General features: G+C 36.4%; 1 protein-coding gene across 1 annotated transcript; it reads left to right on the top strand.

The window, feature by feature from the left end:
* The first annotated feature begins 458 nt into the window (after nucleotides 1–458).
* Nucleotides 459–10,376, top strand: KBTBD8 (kelch repeat and BTB domain containing 8). The gene is made up of 4 exons (XM_069473781.1): nucleotides 459–474; nucleotides 1,080–1,290; nucleotides 5,323–6,437; nucleotides 9,913–10,376. The coding sequence occupies exons 1-4, from the start codon at nucleotides 459–461 to the stop codon at nucleotides 10,374–10,376; spliced, it is 1,806 nt and encodes a 601-aa protein (XP_069329882.1).
* The last annotated feature ends 6,818 nt before the right edge of the window (nucleotides 10,377–17,194 follow it).

Genomic DNA, 17,194 nt, shown 5'->3' on the forward strand with positions numbered 1-17,194 from the left:
GAATGAAGAAAAAGGTGAAAAAATGACCCGGAGGCCAGAAGAGAGGCCTAAAATGGGGAAATTAGCACTTAAAGAGCTTTCCCTACCCCAGCCCCGCAGAATGACAGCTCTCCTCTGCCAGAAGACTACCTCTCCCGGCAGGCACTGCGCGCCCCACAGCCACAGGCTGGCCGGCGCCTTACTCTCCACCTCCGTCCGAACCAGCCAATAGGAACCCCCGCTTGGTTCTCCTCCCGACCCGGACCACGCGGGAGCCGGGGTAATAAAACTACACTTCCCGACGCGCTTATGTTCGCGTCCTGGCCAATCAGATCCAGTAGTTCGGAGGCTGGGGGCGGAGCCGAATGCATAGGACACCCCATTGGCTAGGGAAAGCTTAGAAGAGCCGGAACCCGGGAGCTGGAGAAGCGAAATGACATTTCCTCTTTAAATAGCCGGAGCCCGGGCCCCACAGAGAAATGGCCGCGTCGGCAGGTGGGTCGTGTGCTGGTTAGGGCGGTGTGGAGGGAGGAGGGAGAAGGTGGGCCGGGGCCAGGCACAGGCTGTGAGATGCGGAGGTAGCGATGAGGAGCCGGAGAGAAGGATGGAGAGGTGGAGAGGGTTGAGGGAAAGCAGGATGAATGGGCTGGAGGGCGGTGGGCGGTCCGGCTGGACGGGGATGAGGAGGCTGCGTACCCGCCGCCGCTCCAACCCGTTCGGGAGGCGGTTGAGAGGGCACCGGCGGCCGCCACCCGTCGAGCTTCCCTCGTGAGGCTCCTGCCCTGCGCTCTCGGCTGGGACGTGCCGGCTCTTGGCGGAGTCCCCGCAGACATCTCGTCTGTTCTAAGAGCACGCTCCCTTCGCGAGCACGGGGCACCGAGCTCGCCTGGCTCCCGGAGGAGCGGGCTGGCCTTTGAACTTGTTCGCCGCTAGCTTTCAGCTCTCTGTCTCTCAAATCCTGCACTCGCGGTACCATAAGGTAGTGTGTATAAATACGCATATTTATTTTTGAAAGGAGGGGGGGAAGCCTAGCAAATAAAAAAACCCGTGACGCCGTAACTGGCTCGGAACTTGTGGTTGTACGATTTTTCTCCTCCTAGATTTAAGTAAGTCTTCCCCGACACCGAATGGGATTCCATCTTCAGACACAGCCAACGATGCCATGGACCCCTTCCATGCTTGCAGTATTCTTAAGCAACTCAAAACAATGTACGATGAGGGGCAGCTGACAGACATTGTAGTGGAAGTGGATCATGGGAAAACATTTTCCTGTCACAGAAACGTTCTTGCTGCAATCAGCCCTTACTTCAGGTATGATGATGGTGGAAATTTCTATTGATATTTGCACGGAGCTCCCTTTCCCCCTCAGTATTGTCCCCTTGATTATTATACTGAGATGCAATAATGAAATGAAACCAATGAGTTTGTTTCCTCAGAATAGATAGCAGGCCCTATCTTATTAAGCCCTTGTTTTTGACTTGAGAGGTTCTTCTAGAGTTCAGGTGGTGGGTTTTTAAGTTAGTGGACCTATGTTTGTTTGTTTGTTTGAGGTCAATGACCAGAAAATCTAGACTTGTGCTCTTCAATAGGGTAGCTACTAGCTGCCTGTGGCTATTTAAACTTAAATTACTTAAATAAAATTAAATATTTCCTCAGTTACACTAAACACATTTCAAGTACTCAGTAGCCACATGCTTATTGGCTGCCATATTGGACAGCAAAGATATACAGCATTTCCATCACTACAAGTTTTACTGGGCAGTGATGATCTAGAATTTGTTCCAGAAAGTTATCCAGAATGCATGTTTTTTTTAGTGCATGTAACTCTTAGAATTTAAAATATAGTAGCCTGTTCCTTTAAAAACAAATTACCATTCAATAGATTGTTTTAATCCTATGGGGGGACAAGCAGTGGGATAAAAATGAATGAACTATAGTTTCCTTAGGCCCCAAACTAACGATTTCTAAGATTTCCAGAAGTATTTTTAAGCTAAGCTTTTATTTTCATTTATATTAATTCTTGTTTATCATAAACTTTGAAAAGTAAAATTTTAAAACTTGGGTCTGAAAAATAACTTCCTACTTTAAGAAAAGATTAATGGAAAATGTAGTTTCCTGCCTGAGTTTACTTCTTTTTTGTGTCAAGTGCACACTTTTTTAAGCCTTTCAATATTCAAAAGTGGTGCATGAATGACAGTAAAATCATCTTCTCAATCACATTGTAAATGTGCTTTTTCCTTTTGAAGGTCCTTACCTTTGTAGGACACATAGCAGTGTAATGTTCCAGACAGTAGTTTCTGGTTCCTTTTTCTCAGAATACTGGGTTAAATATAGTCACTTCAGTCCGATGCTTGTGATGTTGTAATCGTTTAGACTTGCTTAGGGGTAGGTCATTGGACTGCTAAGTATTAATCATCACAAAACAATGAGCTGGGGGGAAAAATGAAACTCATATATGCAGAAGTTGTGAAATTTGGCCTGGTAATGAAAGCTATGGTGAGATTCACTTACCCAGGCTATCCATTAGATACGGTTAGGTCATTTATGTGTTTAAATATATGTCACCATTATTATTTATCAAGCTTTGGCTAAGCTTACTTTACATACACTGCCTTATATAATCTTTATAATCTTATCTCCGTACACTTGTTCCCATTTTACATATGAAAAAACTGAGGCTCAATGAGGTTAAATAACCTGCCTAAATCATCTAACTGGTAAATGATAGAGGCTGGATTTGATTCCTGTGCCAGCCTTCTTAGTTACTAGATAACTCTTAAGGAACAAGAGTGGATAGAATGGGTCCTTTTTAAAGTTTCCTGTAAAAAAAATTTTTATTGTATATTAGATTTGAATAGTAAAAAATTTAAAAAATTAGAACTTCAATGTGAAGATACCTATATCTCATAGAAATTTTATATTCTGGATTATATTATTTAAATATCATACTTAATTAAAATTAGCTTTGGAGACCAAGACAAATCACTTTAAAAGAAGTGTGCCAAAAGAGATTCTTAATTCCTTAAAATCTTCAATTCTTTAATTTCCTTAAGATATGAACAATTAATAAATTTCTTAATTTCCAAGGAGTTAAAAAATGCTTGAAAAACTTTCAAAGCATAAGATATGTGTATTCAAATAAAGAAATCTGACTAGAAAACTTAAAGGATTAGATTTTTATCTTTTGATAGAGGTTTTTATACAAAGTTTCTTGGCACCAGTACTGTTCTTATGTGGGATCTAGGAAGACATACTTAATAATTTCTAAGTCTTGCGTCACTGGTAGAAGAATCAGAATAGCTGGGAATCTGGCATGGCTTTTTCATGATCCCAGTGACTTATCAGAATTAAAATTTGTATGATAATTAGAAATGTTTGGTACTCTGGATTTTGTGTGAGGAAGTGCTCCCACTTTATATACAGAGTTTACGTGAAGAACTTACTAGAACAGAGGAGCACTCATCAAGTGTCAGACTGCTCTTGTGTGTGAGACGAGCCTATTCAAGTCTGGAGTAGTTCCCATGATACAGGAATATGTGTAATGTTCTCCTTTGGGAGTTAATCTCTCCTAATGAAGGGCTTTATTTTTCTTTTTAATTGGTAGCTGTATAGGTGATTCTTTCAGCACCTGAATTGAAAACCAACTCCTACATAGGAACGTCTAGTTTTTAGTCATCAAAAAAAGCCTTTGTAATATTAAAATTTACACTGTACAAGTAAAAATAGAACTCCAAAGCGATTAACCCGGGCAGCAAGCTGAGTCCTTGTATCTCCAATGTTTTCCATACTGCATTTTAAAATTAATTCCATGGATTTGATGGATACTTCAAAAGTTACTGGAATTCTTGCCATTTAAGGATATTTTTCATAATAGCACTTAAAAATGGAAGGGGTCTGGATCAGAATAATCAACTTCTATCACCAATGTTAGGTCAATTTCTTCAACAAACATCTATTAAGCATCGTAGACCTTGAAAATAAAGATAAATAGTACATAGCCCTTTCCTCAAAAGGCTTTTAAAAGAGGTTTTGATTTGATTTTCATATTTAAGAGTAGTCTAGAATGAAACCTGAAACAGGGGAAAAGAAAGGCAAATGATGTTTGTAAATGGCTAATACGTAAATAAAGAGCCAGGTTTGGCTACTTAATGTTTTGGTCAAGAAAGTCCCATAAATGCACTATTTTAATTTAAAAAAAAAAGCTTGATCTCAAAGGTAAAAGTTTGGGATTTTAAAAACTATTATTTCCAAAGAATCAGTTAACTATTAAATTCTCTTTAGAAGAGGCATTATATTAACCCTACTATAATCTTTATTTATGTCTAGATATAACTAGGTAAAATATGGTAATTTTAACTGAAAAAATGAAATATTTTCAAGATATATTTGAAAGATTTTCAAAATGTCCAAGGGTAAGTGATCTTTATATTCCTTATAATGATTAAAGAAGCATTCAAAACTAATAGTTTTAAAAAGGCATAGGTGGAGAATATGTACTTTGAAGAACATCTTGCTTTCCTAAGATGAAATTTTTAAAGATATATTTTGGACACAAGTTGCCTTGTAATTTTCACTGGGACATGAAAAGTTTTATTAGACTGTCTCTTCTCTTTGTATGCCAATGTATCACATTGACACCTTTATAGATATTCTTTTTTTTTTTTTTTTAATTTTTATTTTGTGAAACTCTAGGCTCTGTCACCCAGCCTAGAGTGCAGTGGCATCATCATAGCTCACTGTAGCCTTGAGTGCCTGGGTTTGGGCGATCCTCCTGCCTCAGCCTCCTGAGTAGCTGGGACTATAGGCATGCAGCACCGCGCTCAGCTAATTTTTCTATTTGTTGCAGAGACAAAGTCTCTCTCTTTCTTGCTCAGGCTGGTCTCAAACTCTTGGCCTCAAGCAGTCCTCCTTCCTTGGCCTCCCAAAGTGCTAGGATTATAGGCATGAACCACCTCACCTGGTATTGTTAAACTTTTTGACTGGCATGGCAATTTAATTAAGATCTTATGTCCCTAAGGCAACTTGACTAGAAGTCTAGAAGGGGCTCCAAGGAAAAAAAGATACTGGAATATGCCATGTCACCTTTTGGTTTGCTTTACTTGGGTGTACTCTCCTTTTTTCATTGTTGCCACAAAGTAGGCTATCCCTGAGAATAGGGTTTTTGAGATTAGCCAGACTAAATCTTTCTGCTAGATTATCAATTTTTACCCCAATATCAGGAACTATATTAGGAAATACTGTATTACAAAAGCTTATCTTTGTGGTAACTTTGTACTTTTTAAAAATTTGCCACAGTAATTTTTATTTATAGCACATATATGTTAACCACTGTTTCCTTCATAGATCCATGTTCACTAGCGGCCTTACAGAAAGTACTCAAAAAGAAGTTCGAATAGTCGGTGTTGAAGCTGAATCAATGGATTTAGTGTTGAACTATGCCTACACTTCCAGAGTTATTCTGACAGAGGCCAATGTTCAAGCCTTGTTCACTGCAGCTAGCATCTTCCAGATTCCTTCCATCCAAGACCAATGTGCTAAGTATATGATCAGTCATTTGGACCCACAAAATTCTATTGGGGTCTTTATCTTTGCTGATCATTATGGTCATCAGGAACTTGGAGATCGATCAAAAGAATACATTCGTAAAAAGTTTCTGTGTGTCACCAAAGAACAAGAGTTTCTTCAGTTGACAAAAGACCAACTGATAAGTATACTAAACAGTGATGATTTAAATGTAGACCGAGAAGAGCATGTTTATGAAAGCATTATAAGGTGGTTTGAACATGAACAGAATGAAAGAGAAGTGCACCTTCCAGAAATTTTTGCCAAATGCATACGTTTTCCTTTGATGGAAGATACCTTCATAGAGAAAATTCCACCTCAGTTTGCACAGGCTATATCCAAATGCTGTGTCGAAAAGGGACCATCCAACACCAATGGCTGTACACAGAGGCTTGGAATGACTGCTTCGGAAATGATCATATGTTTTGATGCTGCCCACAAACACTCAGGAAAGAAGCAAACAGTGCCTTGTCTAGATATAGTCACAGGAAGAGTGTTTAAACTATGCAAACCACCAAATGACTTGAGAGAAGTTGGGATTCTTGTATCACCAGATAATGACATTTACATTGCAGGAGGGTACAGGCCAAGCAGCAGTGAGGTCTCCATCGACCATAAGGCGGAAAATGATTTCTGGATGTATGATCATTCCACCAACAGATGGCTACCCAAACCATCCTTGCTGCGAGCCAGAATAGGCTGCAAACTAGTGTATTGCTGTGGTAAAATGTATGCAATTGGAGGTCGTGTTTATGAAGGTGATGGAAGAAACTCACTAAAATCTGTGGAGTGCTACGACAGTAGAGAGAATTGTTGGACAACTGTTTGCGCAATGCCAGTTGCAATGGAATTCCATAATGCTGTGGAGTACAAAGAGAAGATCTATGTTTTACAGGGTAGGTGCCTAAGTGATTTAGTTCTTCATGGAAAGGTAAAACATCAAGTTGTGTTTTACTTAATTATACTGAAACAGGTGTTAGTTCCTGTTAATTGAGGAATACCTCTGGCTTCCTTAGCAAACTATTTATTGGAACACTCTATTCTGTAAAAGACCTATAAAGGAAATAAGGGCGGGGCACAGTGGCTCACACCTGTACTCCTAGGACTCTGGGAGGCTGAGAGGGGAGAATTGCTGGAGGTCGGGAGTTCAAAACCAGCCTGAGCAAGAATGAGACCCTTTCTCTACAAAAAATAGAAAAATTAGCTGGGTGTGGTGGTGCGTGCCTGTAGTCCCAGCTACTTGGGAGGCTGAGGCAGGAGGATCACTTGAGTCCAGTAGTCTAGGTTGCAGTGAGCTGTGATGTGGTGGGACAGAGTAAGATTCTGTCCCCCCGCCCCAAAAAAAGGGGCAGGTAGTTTTAAGTAATTAAAAATGATCCTGTAATTTTTTTATGTTCTTGTGTTTTGATATGTGGAAAAAATATTCTTGAAAACATTCTTTAATATTTAATAGTTCAGCCTTTTGGGAGAACTACTTCAGAGCAGTTTTTAAAACTTTAAACAAAAAAGCAAGATTGATGCATATTTTTGCTTTTTAATAATATATAATCAAGAGATACAGCAATTGCTTTTTTATGGAATTTACTGGATTAGTTTAAAAGAGAAGAAAAGAACAAAGCATTAACTAAGTTATACTATTTATTACCAAAGAGTTTTATATAAGCCCTATAATTGCAAAAGTTATGAAACTTAATTACAAACAGTTGGAAAGTACAGTCTTTAGGTTTTAATTTCACTGCTATTTAGATTGCTTCAATAATATATTGTTTTCAATTTTTTTCACCGAAGAACTTTGAGATGTCACCTTTTTTTTTTTTTAACTTTTACCATTATAAGAGGAACTGTCTAATATACTTAGCTTTAAAAAAAAAAAAAACTACTAAGGACCAGTACTCTGGCAAAGATACAGTAGAAGAACAGTGACTGAGTGAGAGTAAAGGAGATGTTTGATCCAAGGTTCTGATTTGTGATAACTAGTATTTTCTTTCTATTTGGTTTCTTATACCTTTTAGTTGCTTGAATATAGAATGCAATGTAGATAATATTAATACCAGTGTCCTTTTTCCTCTTCTGTGTTTCTTAATTGTTTATATATATTTTCCTCATACTACTACTTTAATAAAACAAGGAAAAGGGGCAACTTCCATGAAGATATGTAGTTATAATGCTGCGTAACAACGATTTGGTCAATGGTGGACCAAATATACAACTGTGGTCCCATAAGATTATAATACCATATTTCACTGTTCCTTTTCTATGTTTTGATATGTTTAGAAACACAGACACTTCCCATTGTGTTATAGTTACCTACAGTGTTCAGTAACATGCTATCAGGTAGGTAGCCTAGGAGCAGTAGGCTATACCTTACAGCCTAGGTGTGTAGTAGGCTGTACCATCTAGGTTTGTGTAAGTACACTGTATGATGTTCATGCAAAAACAAAATCCCCTAACAACACTTTTCTCGGAACATATCCCCATCGTTAAAAAACACTTTGCTCTGGTCCTGTATTTGACTTAAAATTATTTAGAAATGTCTGAACACATTTCTTTTAAGTTTAATTTCAAGGTAATTGTTCAGGAGTAGTACTCACTCATTCCTTATTTTAGTTAAATGGAAGCACAGGCATGATTTGGGTTCGCTGGTCTTGCAGAAAATGATGTACAATGTTAAATGATGTATGATGTTAAATGATGTATAATCCACCCCATCTCTATTAAAAAAAAAAAAAAAAGAAAAATTAGCTGGGTGTCATGGGGCACACCTGTAGTCCCAACTACTCAGGAGGCTGAGGCAGGAGGATCACTTGAGCCCAGGAGTGTGAGGTTGCAATGAGCTATTATGAGTCCACTGCACTGCAGTCTGGGCAACAGAGTGAGACCCTGTCTCCAAAAAAAAAAAAAAAAAAAAAAAAAGATGTATAATCCATTCATTATCGTTGGATAGGTTATGTCATCCAATATGATTGATGAAAGCTGTGTGTGTGTGTGTGTGTGTGTGTGTGTGTGTGTGTCTTACTGCCTAACCAGTTAGTTGATAGAAACAGAATTATAAGACTCCCAATTTGGAATGTAAAGGTTGTATATTAATGCAAATACTAAAGCAAAATAGCAATGAATTAATACAATTTCAGGGCTGGAATGAATATCATTTAATCCAAGGTTATATTTAATTTCAGAGGAATCTGAGGCCCTGAGATTTTCTTAATTGCTTATCATTGGTTTTATTTTATTAAAGAGGACTTTAAATTTTAAGAATCAAATTTTTGGTGTGTCATTTTCTTTTCTATAAGAAATTTGTAGAGAAGTAGCACACATTAGAAAGTATGGATTCCTGTCTTCTTTATCAAGAATCCTGTTACAAGTTAATTAATAAAAGCAGATCTTGTACAAGTAAATCTGGGAGCTCAACAAACTATTAGAGGTAAAGTGTCACTATTAAGTTGGCAGTTGAATTTGTAGATAACAATAACTCTAGTTCAGAACAGTTTTCAAACGGAGGTCCAATTTAGAGTCAGGTATTACTAGTCTAAACCAAGCCTCTTTACATAAATAAATCTGACATACATAGGTGGAAGCTTATGTTGTACTAATTTTTAAAAAATCTGTGGCTTTTGAAGTATCATTTAATCTACTCATAAAGGGTTCAGATTTTTATTACACGGATTTCATACAAATGTTATAAATAGCAAAACTCTTAAATCTTTACTACTTTAATTTTTTCTGACATTATCATATTGGCATTCTGATTCAGCATACCCTATTATTGTCAAATTAGAATAGAAGCTGACTCAAAGTCAATGCCATAAACCAAACATGTTTTCTATTTTATTAAAGCCATGTTTTCTCATGTTGAATATTTGTCTTTGCATAATTACAGCAACATTCAGTCAAGTGAGCACATCATTGACCATAAACATAGATTTGAACAATCCCATGTGCTGTCTTCTAATTAAATAGTTGGGACACAAATTGATGGTGGCATTTGGTCTTATTGGCTGAACATTAATAATAATGCTTTTTTAAGCTGGATTAAAATAAATTTTCTATAACACACAATTGGATAGAACAAGGAACCAAGCTCTTAACTGTTATTCTGCCATCAGTCCATAGTAACTCCTACCTCCTCAATATGAACAGCCTAATTTAGGTTGACTGTAATATTATCTGTTATATTGTATCATGGAGTTGAAAAAGTTTTATGGTATTTTGTAACCTCATTAATGTATCTCTGGAGATTATAAAAGAAATATTTTAGAAAGTGAAATATTTGGAAAATTACACTTTTTAGTCTTCAGAGGTTGGAATTACAACATACAGCCAAAAATCAAACATGAAAATGTACATATTCTTGTTTTCTTTTTCTTTTTTTAGGAGAATTTTTCCTTTTCTATGAGCCTCAAAAAGACTACTGGGGTTTTTTAACTCCCATGACTGTGCCTAGAATCCAGGGCTTAGCAGCTGTATACAAGGACTCTATCTACTACATAGCTGGAACCTGTGGAAATCATCAACGTATGTTTACTGTAGAAGCCTATGATATTGAGCTCAATAAGTGGACTCGTAAAAAGGATTTTCCATGTGATCAATCCATAAATCCATACCTTAAACTGGTACTTTTCCAGAATAAACTCCATTTATTTGTTCGAGCTACTCAAGTGACTGTTGAAGAACATGTCTTCAGAACCAGCAGAAAAAATTCTCTTTACCAATATGATGACATTGCTGACCAGTGGATGAAAGTATATGAGACCCCGGATCGGCTCTGGGACCTTGGCCGGCATTTCGAATGTGCTGTTGCCAAACTCTATCCTCAGTGTCTTCAGAAAGTCCTTTAATGAGTAGCACGCCTTAGTGCATCACTGGCGTTTCATACTTAGGAAACTTGTCTTATGATAGAAAGGAGTGCTGTCAGTATTTAAGAAAGCTGAGAGAGTTTCGTACACAGAAAAGGGTGCTCTTAAAGATTAGTGGAGGAAGGAATTTGCTTTCATCCTTGTGATGTTTCATTTCAGTAAGAAAAGGTAACAAAGTGCAATTATCAGCAATTTTTTTTCTGGCCTAAAAGTAATCATATTCTAGATTTTTGTGATAGTCACTGAGATACCAGATCAAGACAACTATGCACTCTTAGAAGAGCATTTAGAGTATTATTGAGTACAGACATTTAAACTAGTTTGACGTGACTTTTTATTTTTAATACGGGTAACAATCTGAGGCAATATCACTAGGATTTTATTTTAGCTGTGACCTCTCTAACACAGAGAAGCACTAACTTAGATCCTCATTCTTAATATTTATATATGTATATTTTTTGTGTACTGTTTTCAAGTGTACTGAGATTTAAATGTGTTCTGTTATTAGAGTAGATTGAAGGAAAAACAAATGAGTCTCAGAAAGAGCTTTTCGTCTGATTGTTTCATATTTCCCACGTAACTTTAAGTTAAGCTAAAGTTTTTTTAAGTGGCAGTTTGAGTTGATAACTTTTTCAAGTGCTAACACTGTCTCATTTTTTTTTAAATCTGGAAGAGTGCTCAAATTCACAGGTGGTTGGTGCTAGTCTAAGTTAATTCATGTGTATAACTAGATAGATTTAAATGGTCTTGAGCCTATGCCTATCTTTCAAATTGGTATGTGAGTTTCATGGCCGTAGTACTTTACCTGTTGAACTCTTGTGATTTCACAAGATTTTCTACTTATGTGATAGCAAGATATGGCCAGTTACTGGTCTAGCTGGACTCAATCTTAGAATATTAAGAACATTATACTGAGTTTGCACTAACACGGGCCATTTGTTGCTCAACTTCTTTTTCCATCTACCTGTCCAGTCATTGTCGGTACAGCAGAAGGTAACTTAATTGTCTTCTGCATAGATCCTAATGTGAACTTTTACACCTACTTTTAAAATTCTGTTTTCCAGAAACATACACTTCTGCAGTGGTCTAATTTAATTGCTTTTAAGTTTCATATTACAATTAAAACCTCATTTTTTTTTTTTCATTTTTGCACTTAACAGTGATGGATGCTTTTACATTGAAATCCTTGTTCTAGCTGAAGGGGATTGAGAAAGAAAAGAGTGAGTGAATAGAACCATAGCTTTATAGGTACAAAATCAGTTTTCATATTTAACTGATGAATTTCTAACAATCAGTTAGGAATATTAACGTGAAGGACAAACCAACTCATTTGTATATCTAAAGCAGGTATTTGGATCAGTAAGTTATTTTTTACTAAGCCTGGAATAATTGATAAAGGATTTAAGTATAGCCCAGAGTCTGTCCTCAATCAGAACATTTTTATTCACTTAAAAGAAGCAAACTGGCATGGTTTGTATTTTAAAAATCTTGCACAAATTGTAATGTGATACTGTGAAACAAATTTAAAACATTGCCTCTTTGCATCACATACCTCGTTTTTCAGAAGCTTTCCAAACTGCTTTATGTAGACCTCTATAAGTAGGGAATGTTTTGTGAAACAGAAGTTTAAATGGACAGCATTTATAGAATTAACATTTTAATATATAGTCGTAAAAAGCTAGATATGTGATTTCTTCTTAATGGCCTTTATAGTGTGTCTGTAATCTCTGTATAAACTTGTCAAACAATTATTTTTCCCTCCCCAGTTTATCATGCTGTTTGGGGGTTATTTCTGTGAGTTTTTAAGTCATTATTTACAGTTTTGCATTGCTGAGGAGAGGAAAAAAACAAAAATAACCAGTTTTTGCAAGAGATGTTCATGTAATTTATTTTTGAAAGCTTTGTTTAATAAGATTTCCTGCCGCTTTTTGACAATCTTCTGTATTTAGAAAAATGTATTACTTGAAAACATGACATAGAACTTTGGGTTAGCAATTTACATGTGCTGTATGATATGTAATAGAACAACATACTGTGGTTAATTCTATAGTAGATTTATTCTCTTGATCTGCACAACAGTTGATCTTTTGCTATAACAATTTATATTGAAGGTATGATCTAAGTTTAGTGTGTCAGAACCAAGGCTTAGGATTTGTTGTGGGAGTAGAATATATATCGAATTTTGTATGAAGAACTATTTGTTTAAATTATATAGCTGGGATATTTTACCACTTTTAAAATGGATTCAGAAGAGGTCCTAAAAGACTAAGATTAGTGATATGTGTGGGTTTACGTTTAGATATTTAAGGTACACTTTCTTAGTGTGATGAAAATATAAGTAAAAGGCACAATGGGTACTACAGAATTAAAATATAGGTCTAACATATGCCAGTCCCACTTTAACTTTGTTTTTTTGAAGAATGTATCTTAGCACTTTCCTATGTATTTTTTACACATTGAAAACTGGACTTGGTATAACTATGTTACAGGAAAGTAGAAATTGTATTATTACCTTCCATCTTTTTCTGTTATCCTACAAAGTTGATAAGCATCAAGGTGATTTCCTTGGTCATGAGAAAAAGTGGATGTGATCTTCAAGGAACTAGATTTCCTATGTAAAGCAGTTTAAAATGGCATTCAATGTTCAGTGCTCAGGTATGTAGTAAGTACTGTAGTCCTGTGGGGGCAAATGTGTAGGTATTTTTAAACATTTTGCCATAATTGCACAATTTTTTGCATTTTTACCTGATGTCATTGTTTCTTAAAATAAAACCTTTTCTGATTGAAAACTTCCAGCGTTGTAAAGTGACTTCTTACTAGTGAGTTTTGCAGAAAATGTGTTGAAAATCATGAAATACCTCATGTCATGGTAGAACGAAATGAGATTTTAATCTATTGAATATCTGGCCTCTGGTAGGAAATGAACTAGTTAATATTATATTTAATGCTCTTTAAATTCTAAAGCAAGCTCACTTATATTTCTGGCCCTAAAATTTTGTTATCCTTGATTCCTGTCAACACATTTCATATCCAATCCATCAGAATCACTCTTGATCCGTTGTAATCTGTTCTTTCCCCTGCACAGTGGTGAGAGTGATTCTGTTACACGTCAGTCTGATCATGTCCTTCTGCTCAGATTCCTCCAATGGCTTCCCATCTCCCTTCATATGAGACCCAAATTTGCTACATGATGTGTACCGCCCAACCCCATCTCTTAAACCTCATCACTGTTCCCCCAGTTCAGTCTATTTCAGCTGTGTGGACCTTACTGTTCCTCAAACATGCTGAGCACCTCCAACATGAGGGCCTTTGCCCTTGCTCTGTTTTTTGCTACAGAACCTTGACAACTCACTTACTTTAATTATTTAAGTTTTCATTAAAATGTCACCTTACCACAGAGGCCTTCCCTGATCACTTTTTGTAAAATATGGTGAATCTTTCTCCAACTCCACCCTTACCCACACCACCTATCTTGTCCTGCTTTACTTTTCATATACGTCTTTCCCTCATTGAAATGTAAGCTCCATGAAGGCCAGGAATTTGTTTTATTATTCACTGTTGCACTTTAGATCAGTGCCTGGCACATAGTAGGCAACCAATAAATGTTTGTAGGAAAAAACAAATTTTCAGTTAAGTCTTAGAGCACCCTGAGAAGTTGTAGGACTAGTACTATCATCTCTACTTTATCAGATAGGAAACACAAAGACCAAGTAAATTGCTGAAGGTCATCTAATTAAAGGAGGGCTCACCTGGGATTAGAACCAAAACTTCCACTTTCACCTAGTTCCTGTGTGCTACATTGGTTCCAAGCAAAACTGATAGAAAGGGTAGATGCTCTATATTTGTGTTTAATGGTGACCTTTTTAGAGTTCCACTTTTTGTCCAACACTTACTGAAAATATCTACTGTAATTTGTAACTGTGATTCTCAACCAGGAGGTAGATGAGGTAGCAAAATATCTTCTCTTTTGTTGACCCTCCTTTACCCCCCCATCATTATATTATTATACTAATAAGCTACTGTAATGAGTTCTGTCCCTCAAATAAGTTTCTGGAAGAGATTATGGAAAGTTGATATAATTTCTCCCTTAAATGTATAGTAGAATTTATAGGTTTAATCATTTAGACCTGATGCTTTATTTTGGAAGGTTATTACTATTAATAATTATTAATTCAACTTCTTGAATAGATATTGGGCTATTCAGATTATATATTTCTCCTGCGTGGAGTTTGTGTGTTTCAAAAGATTGCCTAATTCATCTACGTTATCACATTTGTGGGCATAGAGTTGTTCATAGTTTTCCTTTTTTTCTTCGTGTCCATGAAATCAGTAGTGGTTAACCCTCTTTCATTCTGATGTTGGTAATTTGTGTCTTCTTTTTTATCTTGGTTACCCTGGCCAGAGGCTTATCAATCAATGCAGCTGTGACTTAGCCCTTGTCTTGCTTGCATGGGTTTAGGTCCTGTTTATAATTTGGTATCTTATGGCTGCAGGGTCTGTTTTGTCTTATGATCTCTATTTTAACATGAATACTGGTGAGTTGCTTTGTTTAAACTCCAAAAGGGAGGAAGTATAACAAAGCGTGTCCTACCTCCTGTCCCTGTCATGCCCAGGAACTCAGTTTTCCAGGTTTCATGGGGACCCTTTGGCCAAGATGGGATTTGTTTAGTTGGTTGGGAGGCTGAGGATTTTATTTTTAGATTACAAATTATACTTTAAATTATTTTCAGTGGTTGCCTTAGATATACAATATATGTTTTAAAACTAATCTAAGTCCACCTTTAAATAACACTATGACTATACTGCTTCATGTGTAGTGTAGGTACCTTACAACAGAGTTCCCAATGCTTCCCTCCCATCCCTTATGACACTGCTGTCATTACTTTCACTTACACGTTTGCTATAACTGTTCATTATTAGTACTCTGTACAGTTATCCTTTTAGATAAATTGATATTTTAAAAATAAGACATTTTATTTCACCTTCAATTATTCCTTTTCTGACACTATTCATCTCTTTATGTAGAGCTAAGTTTCTTGTATCAATTTCCTTCTGCCCAACAAACTTCTTTTATCTGACATTGCTTGCTAGGCAGGTCTGCAGATGATGAATAACTTCAGATTTTGTTTGTTTGAGAATGTCTTTATTTCTCCTTTACGTTTGCTGGATCTAGAATTCCAGGTTAGTGAGGTTGTTGTCTTTTGTTTTTGTTTTTCCAATTTTTAAAAGTGAATAGTGTTCTGATTAAGTCTCAGTGGTTTAGTGGGCCTGTCTTGAGGCTGTCACCTTCACAGGTAATTCCCTAGTGTTATAGCTTCTTACTTTCCCCTGCTCCATCCTCCCTTCCCTGGCTGCAGCATTCCTAATCTTACTTTCTTGAAGCCCTGACCCCTGTTGATTCTGTCCAATCCTCCCATCAGGTGAGAAAAGCAGCGTAGAGGGGGTTGGGGTGGAAGGAATGCTCTTCCCTGCAGCTTTTGTCAAGCTCTGTCAAAGAACATTTCCCTGGAGAGTAGCCCTTTGTTATAAAAAGGTTCTGGGTGTGTTTCATATGTATTACTCCTCCTCTCCTCCAGCCAGAGCCACTAGGGGATCTTTCTCAGATCTTTGCCATGAGAATCTAATGGGTTTCCTGTAAGTGAAATCCACCAAAGTGTAGGGGCCCCGTATGACTGAAGTTCCAAGGAGTTTCTCACTTTCATGGGAGTTTACACTCAGCCTCCAGCAATTCAGCAAGAATGACCATTTAGATGTTCCTACCAGTTTATGGCTATAGCTACTTCTAGTCCCAGTTAGCACATCTTGACTGTGACTCTGTGGATTCGCTTCTACTCCAGATTTCAGGGTGACTGCCCTGCCTGCAACCTAATTTCTCTGATGGATCTAAGAAAACTCATTTATTTTTGGTTTGAACACATTTTTCTTGTAAGGTTGAGAGTGACAACATCCAAGATCTTTGCATTTTCAGTGATGAATCTGGAATTCCCCCTAAGAAGCTTCTAATACATATTTTAAATTGAATGAATGAATTATTCTTTAGTTTATATGGAATAATTTATTTCCTCTTTTATATGTGTGATATATTTTACAATAAAAATGAGTAAAAAAGTTAGTCTCACTTTGTAAAACATGTTCATACACTTAATCACATTTAGGTATCTTTTATTTGTAATTTACATGATCATGGAATTGACATAGTTCAGTGAATGTTGACTCTTGAGAACCTAATAACCCAGCTTCCTAGGACCAAATTAAAATTATATGATATAATTTAATTAAAATCATCAATCATTTTGGGATATTTTTTACCAGACTATTAAAGCTAAGTTGAAAATTACAATGTAATCATTTTAAATTATCCTTATTAAGTATATACAGAACATTTTCTATTGGCTAGTTTGTTAGAAATGAACGAGATTTAATAGATCTTTTTCGTCAATTCCTATTTCTCAAATATATGTACAACTACATGATTTGGTGAACAAAACACTACAATAAATATGAACAAGTGGAAAATGTGTAATATATTTTCTAAGTATTTTATATTGGGCTTATGAACGTGAATTATAGTGTTTTTGGTGACTATAGGCAGATTACCTAATTTTTCTGAGCTTTAATTTTCTCATGCATAAAATAGGCTAATAATGTAACCCATCTTAGCGAGTTTTTGTGAGGATTAAATAAGCATGTAAAACACTTATTACAGTGCCTGACATATAATGAACACTCCATAAATATTCATTGTTGTTAGTATTATTAACTATACTGCTTTCTTTTAGATAGATTTAAAGCATAACCTT

The sequence above is a fragment of the Eulemur rufifrons genome, chromosome 7 (assembly GCF_041146395.1).
Source record: "Eulemur rufifrons isolate Redbay chromosome 7, OSU_ERuf_1, whole genome shotgun sequence".
In the NCBI taxonomy this organism is placed as follows: Eukaryota; Metazoa; Chordata; class Mammalia; order Primates; family Lemuridae; genus Eulemur; species Eulemur rufifrons.

Coding starts and splice junctions, on each gene's coding strand:
- KBTBD8 (XM_069473781.1), top strand. Junction 1,291..5,322: donor GCAATCAGCCCTTACTTCAG/GTATGATGATGG, acceptor TTTCCTTCATAG/ATCCATGTTCACTAGCGGCC. Junction 6,438..9,912: donor GAAGATCTATGTTTTACAGG/GTAGGTGCCTAA, acceptor TTCTTTTTTTAG/GAGAATTTTTCCTTTTCTAT.